At 37.6% G+C, this 19,003-nt stretch overlaps 1 protein-coding gene across 1 annotated transcript in view; it reads left to right on the forward strand.

The window, feature by feature from the left end:
- The first annotated feature begins 254 nt into the window (after positions 1–254).
- Positions 255–19,003, forward strand: part of Ccdc146 (coiled-coil domain containing 146) — a 70,226-nt gene continuing 51,477 nt past the window's right edge. The window contains exon 1 of the mRNA XM_048339844.1: positions 255–419. Within this exon, the coding sequence (XP_048195801.1) occupies positions 255–419 (165 nt within the window). The remainder of the gene's footprint in view (positions 420–19,003) is intronic.

The following is a 19,003-nucleotide window of genomic DNA, read 5'->3' on the forward strand; positions in this document are numbered from 1 at the left end:
AGGAGGAGGAGGGGCAGAAGAAGGTTGGGAAGGAAGATAGGAGGGAGGGAGGCAGACTCACCAACCCAGCAGTCTGTTATAGTATGAGATTATAGCCAACTTTCCGGACTTAAGTAAGGAGCAGCTTACTCCTCTTGAATTTTTGCTTACTTTTAATATTTTCCAATTTTTGGAAAATATTAATTTTACTTACAAAAGAAGATACTACTAAGTAGCTGACTGTGCAGTAATTTCTATTTAGAGTTGTGAAAAAAATGGAAGAAGATAGCACAGTCACAGTAAAGGAAGAGGAAGAGAAAGAAGAGGAAGATGGAAAGGACACAGAGGGGCTCCCTTATGCCATCATGCCCACGACAAACTTTCGTGATGAACGGAAAGTTGTTTTAGCTGAAACTCCAGCATTCCACTTTCTGAACCAGGTATTTTTTTTATTTATTTTATTACTGTAGTAAAACCTGAATCATTATCTGGTAAAATTTTAGATTAAGGGGCTGGAGGTGTGGCTCAAGTGGTAGAGCACCTGCCTAGTAGCACAAAACCGGAGTTCAAACCCAGTCAAATACAACAACAACAAAAATCATATGAAGAGAGTATAATTACCAAACGTCTCTGTGGCATTTAACACAAAGGCGGCTTTTGCTTCTAAGCACTTATTGTGTAATTCTGAAATGAATTTTCTTGATTTTGCATATACTGCATTTGTTTTCATAATATCAAGGTTAGTAATCTTCATGTAGTGAAAGAATATACATTTATATATAATGCATTACAGTTTCTGTCGTGAAACACTGAAATCTACTACTTCCTACTCATGAAGAAACAGAGGGAAGAATATGATAAATATTCTTGATTTTTAAGCTGCAAAGTGAAATATCCATGTATGAGGAGAGTGAGTTTAAAAAAGCAAAGTAAAATGGACTACCTAATTTCTCATGCTTGAGAGCTGTCCTTTAGGAAATGGCTTAGTAGTCTTCTGAATTCCGGATCATTAAACTTAATGTACACAGTACTGAATAAAACATTCTTAAGAAATTTGATAGTTACAATAAAAAGTAAACTAAGAAATTCTTAAAGCAATAACAGAATCAAATGGAATCAAACTGGAAAAGAGTGAAATAAAAAAGTAATTTTTAAAATAACAGTGTTTCAAGGATGCTGGGGATTCTAACCTGCAAAATTGCTTCCTTTTTGTATAGTTTTTCCTTTTCTTTTAATTTGATCTAATGTCAGACATATAGGAAAGCTGCAAGAACAGAAAATATTCCCATGGCCCATTACCCAGATTTCCCAGATGCTACTTGTCTTACCATATTAGTTTAATCCTTTTCTCTGTCTTCTCGCTCACCCCTTCCTACTGCCATTTATAAATAACATATCATCATCATTCCTAGAAATAAGTTCATTCTTTTACATAACCGCAGCATTATTCTAGCAGGAAATTAGCATTGCTAATTGCTAATACCATTAACTAACCTAGAGGCCTTAATCAGTAATCAGCTTGTCTCAGTAATATTCTCAGATTATATACTTGCGTTTAGTAAATTGTCTCTTCATTCTCCTTTCCTGAAGACAAATATAGGCTAGTTACTTTGTAGGTCAGTGCATCAAATATAATTGGCCCATAGGATTGACTCATAAAATAAAATGAATACATTAAATTGAGTGTGTCTGATTTTTCTCACTATATGCATAATTTTAATTGAGTAATGAGAAAATTTATGCAAGTTTAATCACTGTATTTTTCTTAATGATCTCATAGTAGAAGCACATGATATTGACATTCCATTACTAGGATAACCTTGATCACTTGATCGTTGCTTGTGGGGCTTGAACTCAGGGCCTGGGTACTGTTCCTGAGTTTTTCTGCTCAAAGCTAATACTCTACTTCGTTGAGCCACAGTGCCACTTCCAGTTTTCTGGTGGTTGATTGGAGATAAGAGTCTCACAGTTTCCTGCCAGGGCAGGCTTTGAACTGTAAGCCTTAGATCTCAGCCTCCTGAGTAGCTAGGATTATAGGTGCAAGCCCCAAGTGCCTGGCTCTCCTCTATTTCTTTCTTTCTTTCTTTTTTTTTTTTTTTTTTTTTGCCAGTCCTGGGGCTTGGACTCAGGGCCTGAGCACTGTCCCTGGCTTCTTTTTGCTCAAGGCTTATACTCTGCCACTTGAGCCACAGTGCCACTTCTGGCCGTTTACTATATATGTGGTGCTAGCGAATTGAACCCAGGGCTTCATGTATAGGAGGCAAGCACTCTTGCCACTAGGCCATATTCCCACCCTCCTCTATTTCTTAAATCATTTTTTGTTTCAAATTCATAGTAGCTGGTAGAGAATACTCAAGAATATGTGTGGGCCATTCTTCTTTTAAAAATTTCATCTGGGTTTACATTTGTTGCTGATTCTTACCCAAATCAATAACTCATGATGGTGGACAAATAGCCATTTACTAATCTCACTCACACATGCACACACACACACACACACACACACACACACACACACACGCACTTCTTTTTTTGGTGGCCCTGTATTCAGATGATTCTCTCACCTCAGTTTCCGTAGACCTGGGAGTATGGACATGTGCCACTGTGTTGGGCTCCTTCTACAATTTTATTAGAGGCCACCCTACTGTAATGATTAACTTCCTTCTCTTTCTGATTTATTCATTGGTATGTTTATTAGTGTGGATTTATGAGTTCTTATTTGTACTCACTGGGTTATAACCTATGATTGCACTATCATTTGTTAATTCATTCTCCCAAATTTGACCAGCTTACTTGACTTTTATTAGGCCCCTTGACCTTTTATTGCCATGAATGATTCTTGAATACTTCTTCCTTTCTGGTATAAGAATGTTATATTCCAGGCTCATTATTTATTTTCCTTCTGCTGGTCTATAATCAACCTTTTTCTAGTAGGATCATAGTATCTTATAATAAGTGTTATTTGGAAACTAAAATGTCAGTGCTGGATGTGATCATTGCTACTGCCATGTTGTTGGTTGAGGCTGTCTCAGTGGACAGAGTTAATAACAGATATGTGAATATTTGTATCTTCAGATCAATCTCTCTCTCTCTCTCTCTCTCCATATATATATATATATATATATATATATATATATATATATATATATATATATATATATATATATATATATATATATATATATCAGTTCAAAACTGTGAAGTCATACCTGATCAGGGATACTTATGGGGATCTTAAAGGTTTTAACCACTTTTATGTAAAGTTGTCTTCCCTCAGTTTTCTGAAGAAGAGCTCCTCTTATCTGTGAGATAACAAAGTTTGGATGGCAACTTAAAGAAGCTGGTCAGGAATCTACTGCCAAAGGTCCAGATGGTTGACATCACATCAAAAGAATAAGAATCTGGCTGGGAATATGGCCGAGTGGTAAAGTGCTCACCTCGAAAGAACAAGTCACCGTTATTAATGTTAGTTGCACAATTGGCCTGCTTCCTGTATTGAACAGCATGGATAGATAGCATGCTGTTATTCAGTGTGTGCACTACACCTCTCCTAGCTCTCTTCATTTTGACCCCAAACTGTATTTTACAGTTTTACAATCAATATCTTCTGTTTTTGTTACTTCTCTTATCAGATCTCCAAGCTTAAAAGTAATGAATTCATATGCCTAAAGAAACTGGTATATATTAAAATACATGATGTAAGATGATGATGATTTCCAAATCTGCTTAGTCACATTACTACATGTTAGTCTTCCTTTTCTTAAACTTCATGTAATAGGTTGTTTTGGTCTGGCTTCTTTGGCTTATCTTATTTGTGAGATTCATTAATATTCTGTGAGACAGTAGTTTCTTTTTTTTCCTTACTGCTGCATACTACCCTACTCTTATTGCACCTGCTTTGTTCTTATGAGCTCATTTATCATTGGTATGCACCTAAGATTGAGGTCTCGGTGTCAAAGTCTTGGTTTATATTCAGCCTTAATAGATACCCTCAAATGATTTCTCCCAAGAGACCATACCAACATACCCGTAGATAGGCCTTATTTTAGATGCTGAAACATATACAGGATTGATATACCTTATAGATTTCATGGAATGTTTCCAAGTTAGGATCTCTCCTTCTATATATTTTTATGTAAATGGCATTATAAAATAACACTGATTCATCAGTGTGACCCCTGTTTGCCTACTGTCAGTGGGTCACATGTTGAACTTCACTAAGATTTAGAAGACATAAAATCATTATTGTATTAATTCCATAGCCCAAATCAGAACGTTCGATTTTTTTCCAGCTTTTTATTTTTATTTTTATTTTTTTGGCCAGTCCTGGGCCTTGGACTCAGGGCCTGAGCACTGTCCCTGGCTTCTTCCCGCTCAAGGCTAGCACTCTGCCACTTGAGCCACAGCGCCACTTCTGGCCGTTTTCTGTATATGTGGTGCTGGGGAATCGAACCTACGGCCTCGTGTATCTGAGGCAGGCACTCTTGCCACTAGGCTATATCCCCAGCCCTTTTTCCAGCTTTTTGGCTCTTTGCTTTTCACTAAGAGCCAACTAGCTCCCCCCTTCTCTTCATTTTCTGTGAATAGTTATTGTGCCAGTAGTTAGGTCTTTGACCTAACAACCAAGAGATAGAGACAAGGAAGCACTGGCCCATTTGGGAGACATGAGAGAAGTGTGACCATTGGAGAAAATCACCAAAGAAGTACATGTGAGCCAGGAATAAGTGTAAAATTTTGTGAAGGCATGTTGCTAAATAGATACTAATTTCTTCTAGGATGAAAATATATTAGATTTGGTGATAAGATGACCTTCATTAAAGCAGATTATATATAGAAGTGTGAATTCTTGTGCTTCTTAAAACTATTTAATAAGTAGCCACTTTTGTGTTGAAGTTATACTTGCATGTCAGATTTGGTGAGAATTGAGATGTTAAGAACTTTGTGAAAATCAACAGTGGATAAATCTTACTCCTTTCAATAGGAATTTTACCACACCCTTTACATGCCAGCACTATACTAAAAGATGTCTATTGTCATTATTAAAGCTACTGTAATTAAATTTATTCCCCCCAACTCCCCTTCTCTTTTGGTGGGAGTCCTGGGGCTTGAACTCAGGGCCTAGGTGCCTTCCCTGAGCTTCTTTTGTTCAAGGCTAGCACTCTACCACTTGATCCACAGTTCTGCTTCTGGCTTTTTTTTTTTTTAATTTACTGAAGAGTCCCACAGTCTTTCTTTCCCCAGCTGCTTTTGAACTACAATCCTCAGAACTCAGGAGTTAAGATTATAGATGTGAATCCCTAAGCCCTGCCCAACTCCTTTCTTTTGAATACTTTCTTTGTACACTTTCTGGATTAGATAAGAGTCATAGACATAAAGCATGTAAAACACTCTTTAGAAGTTTTAAGAACAAGAAGCTTGAAATATTAAACACCAATAAAGGGCAACTACAGTTGTGGACCTAGAATGTGGACCTAGATTACTTTTAACATTGAAAGGAAGGTTCTGTCACTGGAATGATGTAATTTGAAAAGGTATTTAGAAGGGAGTATCTCACCCATATCCAGGGTTCCAGTGTATTTGTGTTCTCCTATCATGGACTTTGTCCACACCCATTCAAGCACATCCTTGGAAAATCTTCAGTCTCCAAGATTGCTCAAAGTAAACATGCTCAGTACAAACTTCACCATCCCCTAAACCTAACTCTCCTCCTATATTTTGTCCTGTAAGTATGTCCTGACTTTGGGTAAGGAACTGAGGAAGTAGCCATGAGAAAAGGAATAGATACAGTTAGGGGAGGCACTAAATATAAAATTCTGAACTGAGGTGTATGAGTAGATGGAGGAAGAGGAAGAGAATCTAAATTGTTATTTGGAATTTCAATTTGGGAAAGTAGCTAACTTGTAGCATTAGAATTAGAGTGATAGAATTCAGTCTGAGAGGAATGCCTAATGTATTGACTGGAGTGTGCCAACAGAGTCCCTGGCTTGAAGTGTAACACAATTTGGTCTTGCTATGTTTCAAATCACTTTCTGAAAAGACTGCAACTTGCCAATCATATGTATTAAATAGCACAGTCTGCCACTATGTATTTATAATACAATACTGCCTTTGTTTACCTGGTTCCATACTTTTGTCATTATTTCTTTTGTTGGATGGTCATATATTCAAATGTTAGCATGTTTTTACATTTGGTTCTCTTAAGGCTGTTATTAAATTAACAAATCTGGATTTTAAAAAATTCATTACTGAAAATATTGGTGATTTTTTAATGCTACTAATGTTTTATTCATTTTCAAAGTCAGACATTCTATACGGTTACTGATAAGTTTCCTGACATAATCCCTAATGAAACATAAAGTATTTTTCAAGTAATTCTGTCTACTTGTACTGAAATTAATCAAGTAATTGGTTGCAAAGATGAAAACTTACAAGTTAGTTTTAAGTATGTCATTTATTTTTTTCTAATGATCTATATGGAAGAAGAATCTTTGAGATACTATTATTTCCATTCTATAAGTGCTGAAAGATCGATACTTGCCCTGGCTTATCTAAGTGAAAGCAGAAAGGAAACCCAGTCTTCTGTCTCTTATATTAGCACACATTGCTCTTGACATTGTCTACCTGATACTCACACATTTAAACATAATTTTAATATTTTATAAATTGACTTTTAAAATAAACGTTATTTCAATACAAAACTTAAAATGAACCCTTATGGGTTATATATGAGAATGTAAATTACTTCAGCCACTATGGAAATCAGTATGGAGGTTCCTCAAAAACTAACTGTAGTGTCCATAGGATCTTTCTACATGCTTCTTGAACACATATCCAATGAAATGTAAGTCAGAATACAATAAAGATCATTGTTTATTATAGTACTAAGCTCAAAGACTTTTTATAAACCACACCCAATACAATTAATCTGGGTGCCAGTGGCTCACATTTGTAATGCTAGTTACTCAGGAGGCTGGGGTCTAGAAATGTCTGAAAGCTTCTATCTCCAATTAACCACTAAAAGACTGAGCTGTTAGTATTGCTCGGTAGAATATCAGCCATGAGTGCCAAGAGCATGAGGCTTTGAGTTCAAGCCCAGATACTAGCACATCCACAAAAATATCTTCAGAAAAAAAGATCCTAAGCCATTTTAGTATTGTTTAGTACTTGATATATTCATTTTGTTGTACAACCAATACTCCAGAACTTTCTGACATGCAAAATTGCAAACTCTGTGCTCATTAAATAAGTCTCCATTTCACCTTTCCCCCAGCTCCTGGCCACTACCATTCTACTTTCTATTTCTATGAATGTGATTGCTCCAGATCTCTCCTATAAGCAGACTCCCACAGTGCTTCTCTTCTTGTAACTGTTATTTCACTTAGCATAATAATGCCATCCAGGTTAGTCTATGTTGTAGCATTTGTCAGGTATTGTTTTTTAGGATTTTGTATTTGTATCACATGTTGCTTATCTCTTCATTTGTCAGTGCCTGCTTGGGTTGCTTCCATGTTTGGCTGCTATGCATGCTGCTGCTATGAACTTGGGTATATAGGATCTCTGCAAGATCCTGTTTTGTTTTATACTGATCCTGGGGTTTGAACTCAGGGCCTGGGCACTGTCTGTGAGCTTTTCTGCCCAAGGCTAGTGCTCTGCCACAGCTTACCTTCCAGCTTTTTGGTGGATAATTGGAGAAAAGAGTTTCATGGACTTTCCTGCCTGGTCTGGCTTTGAAGCATGATCCTCAGATCATAACCTCCTGAGTAGCTAGGATTACAGGTGGAACCACTGGTTTTTAAATATTTAACCAGAAGTGGAATTTCTAGATTACAGATGTATGTATGTATGTATGTATATATGTATGTATGTATGTATGTATGTATATGTATATATTTATGTATGTATGTATGTATGTATGTATATTTTTATTGCCAAAGTATTTTCTGTGGGGTAAGCTGTAAAAATTTACATTCCTACCATGAATAAGTGTCTCTTTATTTACACTAGCAGTGTGTTATCAAACATTTTGACTTGTTACTTGGGTAAAAAAATTATCATTTTTATCATAGCCTTTACTTATATTTCTTAAAATAAGTGGAGTGAAGACAGCTTCTGTATGTTTAACTATCTTAAAATATAATACATTTGGAGAAAATTTGAAGTATAGGAAGCCAAGTAGTTTCAGGGATAGGCTCCACAAAAATGCTTTATTACTCGCAGTTCCTGAGAAGAAGGCCACAGTCTGTCACACAGTGGGGTAAGGAATGGTACACAGCAAAGTATTGGAGAAGATCAAGAGGTGGAGAGGAAGGGAGGGCCTGTGGACAAAGGCATTTACTGGGTTTCCTGAGCTCAGGAACAGATGAGGTAAGTTAAGCAGGTCTAGAGTAGCCAGTTTGAATTATTTTTGTGGGATTCTGGGCATAGGTCAGGTACTCGGTGTCTACTACCTGACAAGGAGTGCTCAGATGGGGGTGTCAGCTCATTTGCATGTGGAAAATGGGAGCCAGGAGAAGTGAGGTTAGATATGTAAGGAGGAAGGCCGAAGCTGAAGACAGGTGACTCACACATCATGGTATCAGGTTTTTAGCTCTGGTAAAAATATATTACATAAACTTTATCATTATAACTATTTTAACTATATAATTAAAGTTCACTAGATACAGTAATGCTATTATATAGTCATAACAATATCCATCTTTAGAAATTTTTACCATTATTTATTATTTGTTTGTTATTTGCTGGTACCAGCATTTGAACTCAGAGCCTCTTGCTTGCCTGGCTTGTATGTTCTGCTGGTGCTCTACCACTTGAGCATTGCCTTCAGCCCAGCTTTTTACTGGTTATTTTGGAAATTACATGGACTTTTCTGACAAGGCTCTTGAACCTCAAGCCTCTGGTTCTCATCCTTCTGAGTAGCTAAGATCACACTCATGAGACACCAGCATTTCATTTGCACTGGTTATTTTTGAAATTGGCTATCAGTTTCTGTCCAGTTGCATCCTTAGTTGCATCCCAATCCACCTGTTTTGGTCTTGTCTCAGCAGAGATGAGAGGTGCACAGGACCAAACCCAGATAGAATCTCACAGATTTTTCTGCTCCAGTTCACCTGGAACAGCAATGATCCAAATCCCAATGTTACCCACATAGTTTAGGAGGATAGGTGCATGCTACCACACCCAACTATGAAAAAGTCACAGACTTTTCTGCCTGGGATAGCCTGGAATTGTGATCCTCCCATTCTCTGCTTTCCAAATAACTAGGATTACAAATGTAAGCCACAGATACCCAGTTTTGTATGTCACATTTTTAATGGTCAGAGCTTTTAAAATTACTTTTATCTGGTATACAGTATTTGCGTATATCTGTAAGGTACAATGTGATATTTAGACTCATGTCTATACTGAGTCATGATCAACTCAAGATAACTAGCATGCCTTAAATTTATTTATGTAAAGACATTAAAAATCCTCTCCCATAGCACTTTGAAGGTAGGAACAAGAGGATGACGAGTCCGAGACCAACCTAAGCTACATAGAGATACTGTGTTTCAAGAAAAACCCATAACCCCAAACTAAAAACTTCTATTTTGAACTACAATGTACTATTATTAATCAAACTCATCCTGCTATGATTTTAACTTTTTTTCATTCACATATATTAATTAGGCATTCAGTGTGATATTTCCATATATGCATACATTAATCAAATCCAACCATACTTTCCCAACTCTGTCCCTCATCTGATCTCTTGTGATCTTTGTATTCTATTCTTCTCAACTCTTTTTAGTTTCCACATGTGAGAAGATGGGCAGATACTTGTCTTATTGTGTCTAGCTTATTCCAACTTAACACAAAGTCCTTCAGTTCCATTGATTTGCTACAATCAGATACCACTTGTACATCTATGGCTGGGTATTTATGCTTGAACCATAAATGTATAGATATAGCTAGCTAGCTAGATATTTACAATATATGTATAAATGTGTATATATGATGTATGTTTATATATTACATTTTCTTTATCAATTCATCTGTTGTGCATAGTGTTGTAGTAAATATGGATGTGAAAGTGAATACCTTTGGTAGGCTCATTTCCTTTCCTTTGGATATGTACCCAGTTAGCCTTTGGATATAAACCAGCTGAGTAATCAAGTGGTAGGTCTGTTGTTACTTTTTGAGAAACTTCCATACTTTTTGTGCTAATTGACATTCCTTACAAGGATTCCTCTTCTCAACATCCTCACAGTAAATCTGTGAGCTGGCATCTCAGTGAAGTTTGGGATGTGTATATTATTCAGCCTTTAGGAAGAAGATCCTGTCATTGATGTCATGTATGTACCTGTAGTGTGTTTGATGTGACATCATTCAGGCCCAGAAAGACAAATGACATTGCATGAACTTGCCAATGTTTGGAAGATAGAAAGATTGCTCTGCAAAGCAGAGAAGAGACTGGTTACCAGCTGCTGGAATGGCTAAGGGACAGGAGTGAAAAGATCTTAGTCCAAGGATACAAATGTTCAGTTAGATAAGAGGAATATTTTTCTATGCAGAAGCTTTTTAGTTTGATGTAGTTCCACTTCATTTTTGCTTTTGTCTCCTGTACTATGGGGGGAGGGGTCCTACCTGGAAAATAACTGCCTGTAACAAATGTTTTGGGCTTCCTCTATGAGTGAGCTCGTGCAGTAAGATATCACCCATGATAGATTGACTTTGTCTCTCTACCTTTTAATGGACAGAGAACACACACACACACACACACACGAAAATATATCATGATTCTGCCCAAGTCAATAAGACAATAAGTTAACCTTTTCAATCTCATAGATGTGTATTTTTTACACATCAAATCAGTTTTCACTGACACAAATATGGCTCATCCTCTTTTCCCCTAAAGACATAATTATTTCAGAATAATTCTGCCAGCAAAAACGTGATTGTAGAAAACAGCTGTAGGTATTTTCTCCCGTTGGGGTATGACCTACTTAAGATTTAAAATAAAATTAGAATGGTCCTCAGGCATCAACTTGACACAGAGTTAGGTTCAACTCATTTATTTTATTTTCTAATTTTAGCATTTGTGTTTAAATTTTACAACTAAATAAATTACTATTTTTTTTAAGCTATCTCTTCTAAACAGAGTATATTCAAAGGATTCTAGCTTCTGTGCATAGCTTCTCTACTTGGATCATCCTCTGTAGTAAATCTATTTTAAGGACTTACCTTCCTTTCTGTTTGTAAATGTTTATTCTAAATGTCACTTCTGGAACTCATAAAAGTTTATATTTTTCTTATAAGGGCTAACTTTCTATTCATGTTCTTAGGATACCTTGGTCTCTTCACTTCTATGAGAAAAATCGGGGCTTACTATCTCTTGGTTGTGAAATTAGCTGATTCATCTTCCTATGCCTATCCTTAATTCCCAGCAGTTAATTTGACTTGGTGTCCTTCTGTAGCTATTGGGCATCCTCATGTGGTCTCTTCTGCCTGTCAAACTAGGTGACCTTAAGGTCCCTGAGTGTACTTTGCACCCGTCACCATGTCATCAGCAGGGTTACTCACTTCTTAATTGGTCTCATTCACTTATAAATAAATTACAGATGATAATTATGCTTTGCCTTGCAAAGCCTCTGACCAGCTTTATGACCTTGCTCAAGTTTTTCGATGGTCTTGAGTTTTCTTTTATTTCAATAAATTCTGGACTCTAATGCCTACTCTATGGGGTTGTTTTGAAGACTAAATGAGACGACAGGCAATGCACATAACATACTGTGTGGTACACAGTAATCTTTGAGTGAATAAAGAATTAAAATGCTAACCATGACTAAAACAAACAACAGATGAATTATTAATTTGTACTTTTAAAGCATTTGTTCATTTAGTAAATGTGAATTAAATAAAGCCATATCAGGAAATTCCCATCCATCTGGTAAATACTTATTGAAAGACTGCTATTATTTTAAGGGATAGGTGGGGTTGAGAGAAATGAAGAAGAATGATGGAAGGGTCTGATCAAGATATGTTGTGCTCATTAATTGATATGCTGAATTGAAATTCCTTTGTACAACTAAAGATAATTAACTTTTAAAATATTGCTATGTTCTAGGCACTTGGGAACACTCTTATGCATTTATCCCACAAGTACTTGAGAGTTATGCATAGGCTAGATCAGAGGACAGAGTCGGGGAGCCGATGGGTATAGTCCCTATCCTGAAGGAACTAACAGTCTTACCAGAAGTCAGAAATTAGGCAATTTCTGAATGTTATTTTTGTCCTGATAGCTCCCCTCTTTGAATCCTAGTCCACTGGACTTGACTTGCCTGGAAATGATTTGTCATTTGACTATGTTACTAAATGTCCACTTTCTATTTGGCTCAAACCTCTGTGAAAGTGATAAGTGCTAGGGTAAGTTGTTCATAATGAATCTGTACATCCCCTTCCAAATTCCAATTTGCTTTTCTGTCAAGGTCATAAAGTGTAGTACCCAAAAGACCATTAGCTGCAAGGCTGATGTGTGTAAATAGGAGAAGTTCTGTCGGTCCACTGAACTTTTCCTGTTTTTTCAGCCCCAATAAAACCTAGCTGACCAACACATTTGCTCATAGTGACTCTGTAGTCTTTTTGTGGTTGTTCTGTGATGTATACTTTATTAAACTTTATCAATATGCAGGTAAAAATTTCATGCACATCACCTGAGCTGCTTAGGAGGCAGAGATAGGAGGATCATGGCTCAAAGCTAGCCTGGGAAAAATTGTTAGCAAAGACCCAATCTCAGGAAACAGTCTGGAGTTAGTAGTTCATATTTTAATCCCAGATATTGGGAGGTTTAGGTAGAAGGATCACAGGCCAAGACTTGTCTGGTCAAAAAGCATGAAACTCTATCTGAAAAATAAAACACTCTGATGGTAGGACCCTAACCTAGAAAGGCAAGGCCTTGAGTTCAAATCCTAGTAATGTCAAAATATAAACAAACAAATGAAAGATATACTGCTAAATGAAACACTTTCATAGCCCATGAGGTTACTTAAATTGAGATTCTGAGATTAGGTCTCTCAGTGACCATAATTTGAGTGAACAAAACTGAACAGCTTCTGTACACCGTCCGATTCCATTTACAATAGATTGCAAAAGATTCAAGTGCTTGGAAATAAATTTAACTAAAAAGCAAATAGCTGGTTCAAATATGCTAGCAGGATGTAAAGCCTTGTTTGCAGTGAATTAGCAAGAGTGAGACTCAAACATCCAGGTCCTGTTCCTGAGTTCCATTTTATGGTATCAATGCAGAAGTTGAAACTGCAACTTTAAGCTTTTGTTCTTTCTAAAGAACATTTTTGGGGTGATATTACCCCAAAAGACGTGTTTTCATTACCTGACTTATAAAGAGCTGTAACTTCTTGGTACATCACCTTTATAATAACAATAAAAAATTTTAAATTAATTTATTTTTTATTGTCAAACTGATATACAGAGCGGTTAGTTTCATACATTAGGCATTGGATACATTTCTTGTACTGTTTGTTATCTCCTCCCTCATTCCCCCCTCCCCTTTCCCTTTCCCCCCCATGAGTTGTTCAGTAGATTTACACTAAACAGTTTTGCAAGTATTGCTTTTGTACTCGTTTGTCTTTTTTACCCTGTGTCTCTCGATTTTGGTATCCCCTTTCAGTTTCCTAGTTCTAATACCTGTATACACGGTTTCCAATGTACTCAGATAAGATACAGAGATAGTGCAGGTACAACCACAGGAAAGTGATACAGGAATATCATCAATAATAGAGGCTACAGTTACATATGGCACGTTGAAAGTAGTTACAACTGTGATATAACAGTTGTTTCCATAACATGGAGTTCATTTCACTTAGCATCATCTTTTGTGTTCATAAGGGTATAGCTATTGGGCTCTTGTGATCCTCTGCTGTAACTTGCCTAAACCTGTACTAATTACTCCCAATAAGGGAGACCATAGAGTCCATGTTTCTTTGGGTCTGGCTCACTTCACTTAGTATAATTTTTTCCAAGCCCTTCCATTTCCTTACAAATGGGGCAATGTCATTCTTTCTGATAGAGGCATAAAATTCCATTGCGTATATGTACCACATTTTCCTGATCCAACAATAAAAATTTTTTAAAGAAAAAAAACCTAAAGAACACTCCTGTGATTTGCAGTGAAAGGCGGCCCTGTCCAGAGCTGCTCTAAGAGCCTCCTCCTCCCCCGCCCCAACACATTGCTATTGATGAGCACTGTGGCAGAAGCATCTTCAGAACATAAGATCAGGCTACGAAAGAACACCCTTTCTTTGTGAAGCTCACCTGGGTCTTCCATTGGAGCCTCCCACCCAGAGCTTGGGGGGGGGGGCGGGGAGACATAGTCACTGACAGCTGACAAGGGAAATGGACTCAGAGAGCTGGGCATCCAAACTCCGCAGCATGGGCAGCAGCTACTGACCTCAACTAACAGTTATGTACACCTGTATACATCAGTGACCCTTGTGTGAGATGCTCCTGTCACTGAGAACCTTGGCCCCTTATCAGGTTTCACTCTGCCTAAATCCACTCAACTTAAAGGCCTTTACAAGTACATGGGAGGTGTGAGCCTCTGCATATTCAGATCAACATAATTTAGCTTCCTACTGCACCCTAGCTCTTCTGGTCCCTGTGTTGTGATTTTTAGCCTTTCCATTGGTTTTAATCTCATTCTGTTTCCTCACTCCAATTTGCTGACCCACTTGTGAAGGCCCTTCATGACTTTGGTCCTGTTGGGTTTCCCACTTTTGAAATAATTGATTCATGATATGAAGTTATTCAAGGCGTATCTGGGATTTCTGTCTGGCTCATTTCCTGCCTCTTGGGCTCACAGACACTGATCCTGCTACCATCCCTCCTCAGGATCTTTGGCAGTAGGGATGTTTTGTAAACAAAGGCAAAGTGATTGTGACAGTTCTGAATAACTACCGTTTCACCAGGACAAATATGAGTGTTTTAAAAGGAAATGGCACTTGTTGGCATCTGTGTGCTTAAGGCATGTTTTAAATTTAACTGTGATTTATCTTAAATTATTGTAATTTAATTTGAAGTCATTCATATAGCCCAGTGCCTGCATTATTTGCCATGGTGTTTGATACCTTAACTCTTGGGAGGTCCTGTTTGCCTCTTCTGGTCTCCCCCTCACATTCCTGTGGTGGGCCACCAAAGGAGGAGACAAGACAGCTGTGAGAGAACAATCCCACATCTCCACTCACCCTGTGAGCCTTGCCAACCACATGCAACAGAGAGGAGAAGCTGGGCAAGCCAGACCGTTTAGTGTAGCATAGTTTCTGCTCTTCCAAGCCCATGTTCTGGCTAACATACCTTGATCTAGTCTTCCTTCTTTCTACATTTGCCTTCTGTGAGTTGAAGTGGAGGGCATGATTTAAGATAAGCTTAAACCAACAATGGTTTGGTGGACATTATTAGAAATTTACAGGATGCCAAAGTATGACCTAGAGCTCAGTGATTTAAGATTTTTATCATCAAGGAATGTACCAACATAGTTCTGTTTAAAATAACAGTGTAAAAATAAAATAACAGTGTACACCTATATACACTAACAGACACATGTAAAATACATAACACTGAAAGGATGAATTAATTCGGCCTGGAGACTTATGAGAGTCATGGATGGTCATGATCACTGAGATATTTTAAAAGTACACATGAGAGTATTCCAGGCAGACAAGAGAGAAGAAATTGCAAGACAGGGAATATAGCATACAAAGAAGGGTTTGGAAACTGTACTCATTTTCTATTTCTGCCATTAAAACTCAGCACAAATTTAATGCCTTCAGCACAATTCTGTTATAATTCTGTATGTCAGAAGTCCAAACTGTGTCTCATTTGTCTAAAGTCAGGGTGTAGCAAAGGCGACATTCTTTTATATATATATTATCAAACTGAATTACAGAGAGGTTACAGTTTCATACATTAGGCATTGGATACATTTCTTGTACCATTTGTTACCTCATCCCTCATTCCCCCCTCCCCTCCCTTTTCCCTTCCCCCTCCCCCCCCATGAGTTGTTCAGTTGTTCAGTTCATTTTCACCAAACAGTTCGTAAGTATTGCTTTTTTACTCGTTTGTCTTTTTTTTTACCCTGTGTCTCTCGATTTTGGTATTCCCTTCCAATTTCCTGGTTCTAATACCAATATACCCGGTTTCCAATATACTCAGATAAGATACAGAGATAGTGTAGGTACAACCACAGGAAGGTGATACAGGAATATCATCAATAATAGAGGCTACAGTTACATATGGCACGTTGAAAGTAGTTACAACTGTGCTATAACAATCGTTTCCATAACATGGAGTTCATTTCACTTGGCATTATCTTATGTGTTTATAAGGGTATAGCTATTGGGCTCCTGTGATCCTCTGCTGTGACTTGCCTAAACCTGTGCTAATTATTCCCTATAAGGGAGACCATATAGGGTGACATTCTTTAATGGAGACTCTGGTGAGGCTTCTGGCCACCTGCATCCCTTAGCTCATAACCACTTCCTCCATTGTTGAAGCCAGCTACAGAGGAGTACAGCTTGAATCAGAATTTTTATTTTTATTTTTTTTAGGTTCTTAATTCAATTCTTTTGTTTTCTTATTTATTGTCAAAGAGATGTACAGAGAGGTTACAGTTTCATATGTTAGGCATTGGATACATTTCTTGTACTGTTTGTTACCTCCTCCCTCATTCCGCCCCCCTTCTCTCCCCCCATGAGTTGTTCAGTTGGTTTACATCAAACAGTGTTGCAAGTATTGCTTTTGTAGTCATATGTCTTTTTATCCTGTGTTTCTCAATTTTGGTATTCCCTTTCACTTACCTAGTTCTAATACCAGTATATACACTTTCCAATGTACTCAGATAAGATACAGAGATAGTGCAGGTACAACCACAGGAAGGGGATACAAGAGGATCGTCAACAATAGAAGATACGGTTTCACATGGCATGTTGAAAGTAGTTACAACAGTGATATATCACTCATTTCCATAACATGGAGTTCATTTCGCTTAGCATTATCTTATGCATTCATAGGGGCATCGCTATTAGGCTCTTGTGATACTCTGCTGTGACTAGCCTAAATACCACCCTGAACACTCCTGATCTTGTCTGAATCAGAATTTTTAAATCATTCTTATTCCTTTTCACCCTTCTGTTGCCCAGTCAAAAAGACTCTGTGCTTCTAAGGACTCACATGACTCGATTGGAGCATGCAGATTCTCCGTGGTAGTCTGCCCACTCTGGCCTACCCTCTTAGTCCTCTTTGCTCTGTAAAGTATTATAGCCACAGGTTCCACAGATGAGGACACGGATGGGACCGGTGGAGAGGAGGAGCCATTAATTCTACTCGCAATAAGAAGTGCAGTTGGAATAAAGCTGAGATGGTCAGGGGAGAAGATGGGTTTGGAGAGGGTAAGAGCTGCTGGATAATGAAGGAAACATCAACTTAATCCTGAAAGTGGCAGAGTTTAAAGCAAGATGAGAATCGTATCTGCTGGTCACAGATAGGACAGGTTTCCTGGTTGAGACAAGGAAAGTTGGCCATGGGTCAAAGTCTCAAGAAGTGACAGGGAGTTATTTATACATGGTATGGTATATATTTTTCATCCTATGAAAGTATCTGCCAGTACTTCTTTCAACAGCATCTGTAAATGAAATGCCTCATAATACCAAATTTCCCTCTTAAAACTGGTCAGTGTCTGAACATTGATATGATAGGCAGAGCTTGTTTTGTGACACTGATCCTGCACACTCCTCTGCTGGAGAATCACTAGCCTGTAGGGGGTCCTGTGAGAGTTGATGAGAAATACTAAGCAAAGTGAATAATTTTGAAAGCATATAGATATGAGGGCCAAATCCTTCAGCACACAGACTTATAAGCAAGAAAAGTCAATGATACTATTGGAGGAGAAAGTTCCAGAAGTTATAAACTATACTAATAGCAAGAAATAATACAAAATGAACAAATAACATAAAGCCAAAGAAATGTCATTTGAACCAAATGGGAAAGAGATTACTGGATCTCCACTTCCAACCAAGATAGAGTAGGCAGATTTACCTCCTAACTTAAATAACTACAAACCAGATCTAATTATAAGAAATAATTAGTTTTCAGATTTGGGGGCAATTACAGTACAGGAGTAAAGAAATAAATTTTATCAGGCCTACAATTGTCCCATCTCACTGTCTGGAAAAAATTTCCATGTCTTATTTAGCATAGAGAGGGAAACCCAAACATAGACAATTGGTCTTACCGAGGACTTGAAAACATAAGAGGTTCAACTTCATTGAGGATGAGTAAAACACATAGGTAAGGAGACAGATTCACAGAGAGCTCAGTGGTCACAGAGGGCTTCCTTGGATTCCAGGTCTTGGTCAGCACATGGCAGTCAGAACACTGAGAAAATTCTCAATGAGAGAACTCTCAGAGAGAGGGTAGATGAAGCCTAGAGATCACACAGGGCCAGTTCATGTGCCTACCCTCCAAAGTAAGGAGATCGCCTGCCTTTAAAATATTGAGTAAAACAATCATGACTCAGAAGTAGAACCAAAATAGTTGTAGGTAAAGGATTACTCTGAGGAAAAAAAAAAAAAAGGATTGCTCTGGATCTCCCTAACATAGTTTATAAGAAAGCCTTGAAAGGATCAAACTGTTTCCAAGGAACAAAACTGTGTCCTCTCAAAGCCCAACTATATTTAAAAGAGCACCAAAATCTCCAATTCCTGGTAGTGTAAAGTCTCACAACATCATTAACCCAAATTACTAGATATGTTAAACAGGAAAGTGGAAAAACGTGATCTGCTGTGAGAAAAAAAAATCAAACAATAGACACAGTGATACAATCAATAAACATCAGGATAGCTCTTATAAATATCTGGCATGTTGGGAAAAAATGGAGAAAAGTTTAAGTATAATAAGAAAAGTAGAAACATTTTTTCAAATAAATGGGAATTAAATGAGAAAGGTGTGCAAATTTATAGGTGAAGGATAATGGCTG

The sequence above is a fragment of the Perognathus longimembris genome, chromosome 2 (genome assembly GCF_023159225.1).
Source record: "Perognathus longimembris pacificus isolate PPM17 chromosome 2, ASM2315922v1, whole genome shotgun sequence".
NCBI classification, from domain to species: domain Eukaryota; kingdom Metazoa; phylum Chordata; class Mammalia; order Rodentia; family Heteromyidae; genus Perognathus; species Perognathus longimembris.